The sequence below is a fragment of the Setaria italica genome, chromosome VIII (assembly GCF_000263155.2).
Source record: "Setaria italica strain Yugu1 chromosome VIII, Setaria_italica_v2.0, whole genome shotgun sequence".
Classification (NCBI taxonomy): domain Eukaryota; kingdom Viridiplantae; phylum Streptophyta; class Magnoliopsida; order Poales; family Poaceae; genus Setaria; species Setaria italica.
Window position 1 is genome coordinate 5,059,587 of NC_028457.1, and position 7,316 is coordinate 5,066,902.

A 7,316-nucleotide genomic window follows, 5' to 3' on the forward strand; every position below is an offset into this window, starting at 1 on the left:
ATTGTGCTCCCTCCCCCACTGAGATGCCCTTTTTCATGGCTGGCCAAGCAAGCAAAGCATTATTGCCGCCCTACCACTCGTCACTTCGTTCGTGTTCATGGCGCAGCATTCTGAAGCCCCATTCACTGCCCGCCACGCGTCACCAATCGCTCCACACCTCTACAACACTCCACTGTCCACTCCACACTATAAATTGTAGCTCGATCAGTAACCCATACCCACCCAACTCAAGCTTGCTCACACTTGATACTCAGCTACAACACAGCGCTTCCCACTCGCAGCTCAAAGATGGCCAAGAAAGCCGTGGCGCTCCTCCTCTTCCTCGTGCTAGTCGTCGCCGCCGAAGCCCACCATCCGGAAGCCCACGACGGCGGGCGGCACAAGGACGCCGCCGCCGCCCCGACGCACCTCCACTTCTACTTCCACGACACGGTGAGCGGCAAGTCGCCGACGGCGGTGCGCGTGTTGGACCCACCTTCCTCCTCGTCGCCGATGACCATGTTCGGGATGGTGAACGTGATGGACGACCCGCTGACGGAGGGGCCCGAGCAGGAGTCCAACCCCGTGGGCCGCGCCCAGGGCCTCTACATGGGCTCCGACCAGGCCAAGCTCGGCTTCCTCCAGGCCATGAACCTCGTCTTCACCTCCGGCGACTTCAACGGCAGCACGCTGGCGCTGCTCGGCCGGAACTGCCCGCTCGACGCCGTCCGGGAGCTACCCGTCGTCGGCGGCACCGGCGCCTTCCGCTTCGCCCGGGGGTACGCGCAGCTGCGCACACACTGGCTCGACTTCCGCACCGGCGACGCCACCGTCGAGTATGACGTCTACGTCATGCACTAGCACTCATTCACTCATGAGTGCGATAAGATTGCAAAGAAAGATAATAATGGTGTCACTGAAGGTTTTTCAATCATGGTGCTTCATCGCAGAGTGTTTGTTACTTTTTTAAATTTTATTTCATCAGCCTTCTTCTCTTTTCACAGCTTACAGATTGCGTGTTTTGTGTCCATTACAAGGTTCAGAACTCTTGTTTTCACAAAAGAAGCTTCACATAAATCTGAAGGGAGAATACGTTGGCACCACATACCATCTATCTCTACTTTTGTAGCCTCCTCATTTTGTCTGAGAGTATTATGTGTTTATGTCAGCGCATTCACAGTACGAATATAGTTTCTGATCACGTGAAAGTGGCACAAATGATGGTGTCTGCTCCAGCATGCCATTGGGCAAACACCCCTCTTCTTCGCTCAGGGGAAACTGCTAACTCTGCTTCTAGAAGCATATGTGTTCCGCCCATTTTCTTGTATAAAATTCTAGGGGCAATTCCAAATGCCCCCCTTCCAAGTCTTCTGAAGTAGCAAATACCTTCCTACTACAAGCAGAAATAGTTGCAAAATAACTTTCCTACAAGTATGAATATGCAGACCGCGTTCCAAATTCGTAATTCCCAGGCCATTCGTGATCCCTCCGCCAGCATTAAAACTAGCAAGAAGACCATCCTATAATTCCCATCTAGACTCACACAAAGGCTTTTCAAGTGCGATGCTTCATCACCGAGCGAGTGTTTGCTCTCTTTTTTCGTATCAGCCAATAAAAAGGTTGAGAACACTCCTATTCCGAAAGGGTGGTTCACAAACCTGATGGAGATTGGTGTTGCTACTTAAAAATTGAGGCACTAGCTTCTACTTTTTATCCATGTGTGCACGCGCGCACTTGTGTTCAGTGCCCACTATATATTCCTTTTATCAGAAAAAGTGGCACAAAATGTCTAGATACACTGATGTATCTAGAAAAACCTAAACGAATAACTTGGAATATCAAAAGTTATGTATTTAGAAAAACCTAAACGAATATCAAAGGCCTGTTCGCTTCAGCTTATAAGCCGGCTGAAAAGCTGAAACGGCTGATTTGATGTGAGAGGAAAACACTGTTCGGTGGATAAGCCAGCTGAATAAGCTGAAGCGAACAGGCCGAAAAGTTATGTATCTAGAAAAAGCTAAACGAATAGTAATTTGGGATGGAGGAAGTATTGTCTTAGTCCAGCATTGCATTGGGCATTCTACTTATACGGTGATTTAGGAGAAGCTTCCAGGTGGAACAAAGTGATGCTGCCTGAACATTTGACTGAGTACAACGGCCTGGAAATCATTCTGTATGCGTCCATGCGAGCGTCACAACAGAAAGGAACAATACCAAATCTTTCCTGCGCATTCCACTTCATGGGTAGTCAGCAAACAATACAAGTCAGGGGCAATGCCACACTCGATGATCGGTAACCTAACATCATCTAAATTCTAATACATGAGGAACCAAGTATACAAGTTAATGCAGAGCAAGGTTGGTATACATGTGAACCTTGATGCACTCCAGCTGCTCATAGATCATACAAGATTGCACATATGGATCGGAACAACAATATTTAGATCAGAAAATGTTAGAAAAGCTTCGGCTTTTCCTACTAAAATCTGCATCTTAGGCTTCATGCTGTACATGAATGCTGTTACCGAAGCTTAAAGAATGGCGGAAAACACGGAATCAGACTGTCATGACAATGTCAAGACTGACGTTACTTGTCCCTGCAGGGAAACAGCATAAATTAAAACGAGAAGGTACCTAAGATTCTAAGATTACTGGTGCAGAGCATATATGTTTGTACAGAGATCATGTAGGTAGGAGGTTGTCGAATATGACATAATGACAATGACATAACGATGGTCCACTGGGCGCATGTTCATGCAGAAAACCTACCTCGAAATGATTCAGTGTTTTGAATTTGATATCAGATCTTTCAGTTCATCTGCGATTGCCTGGTGGCAAAACTTGAATTGCTCCTGCAAAGCAGAAGATGACATTAGAATACCCAGATTGTACCACTTCTAGCACATCTGTTCTTTGTTACTCTCAGGGATTGCTCCATCAAAAGGATAATAACAGATGAGAAACCCAAACCTAACAATCGAGCAATCCCCAGCACAACTGCTAGCTGCATATTGCCATTGCCAGACAAAACATCTATGTACCACTATCACATGAGGAATCTACCTCTAACAATCGAGTACTAGTCAAATTTCAACAACCATGTATTCACTAACTCTAGTTCAGCAGAATAGGTAATGACCACTCTTCTGCAACCAGCAGAACAAGGGTTTTTTTTATGTCTTTTGGTTAGCAAATACTGGCTGCACTACACTGAAACTATTCTGTACCAGAGGATTTTCTAACTGAACCCTAGAGACAAAAAAAAATTAAAAAAAAGAACCACCATACCTCTGTTTGGACCATTCCAGGCCGTTCTGATCTAAATTTTTTTAGAGTTTCAGCAAGATTGACGGCACCCTGATCTCCAAGTAAAATACGATCTATTGCATTATGGATGGTGATGTAAGCACCCGTTCTTCCAATGCCAGCACTGCAAAAGGAGAAAATAGTAGTATTAAGTTTGTGTATAGAAATGGTTGCATAAGTAAGCAATGCATTGTTTGAAACTGACCTGCAATGTGCAACTATTGGGTGTTCTCGTGGAATGTGATATAATCTTTTCAGAATTTGTCGTACAGCATTACTGTTGCTTGGCACCCCATGGTCAGGCCATTCAGAATGCTCGATGTGCAGAAGAGAGTGCACTGAATCTGACTGCAATGTGAACAATCACAACCAGAAGTTACTTCAGTACTTGAGTTCTTAAGCATAGGAAAGAAACAGAAGGTAACAAACATGTAAGGACATGTACAAAAGAAGAGGGAATGAGAAACATAAAAATATTCATGTAAGAAATGAGGTGAAAATTCCAGCTACGTCTGATAAACTAACATGTATGCCATTATTGCCTAACATCTTACTTAAAAAAAAAAAACTCAACCACGGGAGAAGACTCCCCCAGGCTTTGTTCTAAGAAGGTGTCGTGCTTCGAACCGGGTTGGGACGGGAGTTTCAATGACTCCTGGAGTTCAACGCTCTAACCGGTCCACCACGAGAAGCTTGACATCTCACTTGGTAATATGACATCATATTCTGGCAAGAAATGCTATCGCAGAAAAAAAAAATTGACATATGCTGTGAACAATATGCTATGCTAGATATCTAACCAATAGCCTATGACAGGTCAATGCCTAAAAAGCTGAAGTGAAACATTTAACACCAAAGTTTCAATATGAACATCAGATAAAAGGAACACAAACAATGAAAGATAACAATAATGAGACTATAATAGAGGGCCTTTTATGCAAACGAGAAATACCCTAAGTTCTTATGGACCAAAGCAACCGCAAAAGCTGAAGTCAAGTACTATGTTGCCTAGTTGAACACAAACAATTCTTCATCTTAAAACTATACCCTATGAAGCAAAGCATGGTATAAAAATAGTCTGTGGTGATACATGCTAACATACAATCCACCAAAAACAGCATAAATACAATAGCATTTATATATATTTACCTCATCCCTTTGCACCTTTACAACACGCAACACTAACTGACCATCATTTCTTGTCTTCACGATCTTAATGTTAAATTTTCCAAAAGCTCCCTGACCCTTACTCAACGGAAGATACTCATCGCACTGCTAATATTTTCAATGTGAATATTATTTAGTTAATAACATTTCAAAGGATATAGTCAATAAATTCAAGTTGTGTCTACAAGATTATGTTGAATATTAGCACCTTATAACCATCAAATTTGGTGAGCATAACAATCACAGGACAGTGATTCTCATATACCATCTGCCAAAAATCTTCAATTGTCCTGGCTAGCGGGCCTTGAGTGGAAATAAACTTTGTTTGATCTCTGCCACCAGTCTACAAATTTTATATGTCACAAGCCAGATGACGATTGGAGTCATTAAAAAGAAAAGGAAAATAGAGAACGAAATACAAGGAAATAGGGCAAAATTACATTTATAAAGCTGGCATTGATGTAATCATTGCCTGTTGGGGACTGTAGTCGTACTCTGGTTTTGTCAACTAAGGAACAGAAGTCAAGTTAAACCAAATTAATAACTCCATACAAGTCTATATACCTGCAAGTCTATACAAGTTCATGATGCTCACTTGGCAAGACATCAGTGTAGCGATTTCTTCCTCTATTAACAGCTTCCCGAGCCGACTTTTGTGACGACGGAGGCACTGTTCCTATATCCTGCAACAAGGAAACACATATGAGAGGTAGTTTAGCTTGGTTCAAAAAAGTATTTCTTGCGGCACCCATGATCTAACTTACAAAGTTTTTTAAAAAAATAATTATTGCTTTCATACTTTGGAAGAAAAGAAAGAAACATGGGGCTCAAGTGTGTGTGTTTTGGCATATTAGACTGAACAAAAATACATAACCAAAGCAGACGTTTCATTCCATAAGATTGCAAATAAATAGGAACATCACAAAATGCCAAGTCATGGAATTGTTACAGCAATTCGCTAACAGTAGCTAATCCAGTTGTTTACACAGCAATTGGTACAGCTACAGCCCCAGTGCTATTTCAGAAAACATTTCCTTACAATCCTAGTAGATAATCACCATTGTAGGTTACATCAATTTCAGTTAAGACAATGAGAACTATGCAACAAGATGCCTTAAAAAGTAAGTCAAGGAAACAGGAATTACTGGTTCGGTGAAGAGGTGAGAAGGGTATAGTTAAATTAAGTTTTAAAAATATTGGCCAGAGTGCTGGTCTGACTGGAGCAGTTTTCTGGAAATAGCAGCATCAAGTCCTCTGGTAGCATCCAGTAGAAATGCTGGACTTCAAGTCCAGTTGCTATGATGTATACCCAATACATTTTAAGAAAAAAAATAATTCTCGATCCCCCTCAAAAGGTACCGAAATGATGCGGCATAATCATGTCATATCATTCATACACAAAAGAGCCACCGTGAAGCTTAGCTTCAAAGCAAAGCCTGCCCTAGCATAAGGCGCGACATCAGATACCAGTACCACTAAAGCACAAGGCACAATTGACCCTCTCCCTCTGCATCCTAGCACTACACAGAATTGAGACTCTGCATCCTAGCACTAGGCAGAATTGACCCTCCGCATCCTTTGACAAGTCAATGAACAAATGATCCTAGCGCCCAGAACGTAAAAACCATGACTAAGTGAGTAATTAGAAGTTACTACTCGAGCTCATCTTTGTGTGAGGAAATAAAGACCAAGTAAGAGCAACAACAGAGTATCCTGAACTCGCGCATAATTGTCACCACAGCGACCGAGAGGTGGAGAAAAGGAGGAGCTCGGGTACCGGGAGGTTCCAGAACTCCTTGGCCAGCGCTTTGGGCTTCCCGAGCTTCTTCTCGAGCGCCTTGAGCGCCTTCTTGCAGTGCTTGACCTCGCCCTCCATGAGCACCTTGGCAGGCGGGTTCGCGTCGGGGTCGAGCGGGTCGAACCCCGCCGCGTTCCCCGCAGCCGGCGGCAGCGCCAGCGTCCGCGAAGGCGGGGGGCCGGAGCCCCCGCCGCCCCGCGGCTGCGAGTTTCCCGTGTTGACGGCCTCGCGGCGGCGGCGCTTGGAGGCGTGGATGGTCGGGGGTGAGGGGGAGCTGGCGGGGGACGCGGCCGGGGGAGTCGTCGGGGTCGCCGTCGCGGCGCGGCGCGGGTTTAAATATAGTGGGGGGGAAGGAAGGGGCCTTCGGCTGGAGGAGTGGTTGGATCGGAATTTTTTTGTGGGGGCGGGGCGGGGAGGGGAGCGGAGACTTGACTTGGGGGCGAAGAGGACGGCGCCGCGGGGCGGGTGACGACGGCGGCGGGAGGGCGACGGGTGGGGCGCTGTAGATCCGACGCGGAGATGAGAGCGGCGGGTGGTTGCGGGGGCGGAAGGGGCGACGCCTTGTGGCGGTGAGGGAGGAAGGCTCGTCCTCTGTTTGAAATTGGGTTGCGGGGAAGAAGGGGAAATGGCGGACGCGGTGGCCGGGGACGGGACGGGACGGCGAGGGGAGACGGGGAAGTGGAAACCGCTGGACGGATTCGAACCGGCAGTCGTGGGCCCGGTACGATGCCTGGGCCGAGTGCTACGCTGCTGCTCGTGATGGATTTGGACGTGGCTACTGACTTTAGGTGCTCAAAGTTTGGAGGTTAACAGTAACTGTAGCATATTGGTTTGTATTTGTGAATTATTATCTAAATATTGACTAATTAGGCTTAAAAGATTCGTCTCGCAAAGTACAACAAAACTGTACAATTAGTTTTTGATTTCATCTACATTTCGTATTCCATGCATGTACCGCAAGTTTGATGTGATGAAGAATCTTTTTTTCCATAGTGTTAAAAGTTAGGAGTTTTGAGAACTAAACATTGCCTCCGTCAATTGGACACTTGCGTTCTGTTCCGCGAAA

At 45.4% G+C, this 7,316-nt stretch overlaps 2 protein-coding genes across 2 annotated transcripts; one reads left to right on the forward strand and one right to left on the reverse strand.

The window, feature by feature from the left end:
* The first annotated feature begins 205 nt into the window (after positions 1–205).
* Positions 206–1,197, forward strand: LOC101784274 (dirigent protein 22). The gene has a single exon (XM_004978798.3). It carries the CDS (start codon positions 289–291, stop codon positions 838–840), a length of 552 nt encoding a protein of 183 aa, XP_004978855.1. The 5' UTR covers positions 206–288; the 3' UTR covers positions 841–1,197.
* Positions 1,198–2,179: 982 nt separating this feature from the next.
* Positions 2,180–6,936, reverse strand: LOC101784669 (protein-tyrosine-phosphatase PTP1). Its single transcript, XM_012847970.3, has 9 exons — positions 6,230–6,936; positions 5,048–5,135; positions 4,893–4,960; positions 4,661–4,795; positions 4,435–4,557; positions 3,491–3,633; positions 3,268–3,409; positions 2,749–2,831; positions 2,180–2,576 (listed from the first exon to the last, which is right to left on the reverse strand). Exons 1-8 carry the CDS (start codon positions 6,326–6,328, stop codon positions 2,760–2,762), a joined length of 870 nt encoding a protein of 289 aa, XP_012703424.1. The 5' UTR covers positions 6,329–6,936; the 3' UTR covers positions 2,180–2,576; positions 2,749–2,759.
* Between the last annotated feature and the right edge of the window lie 380 nt (positions 6,937–7,316).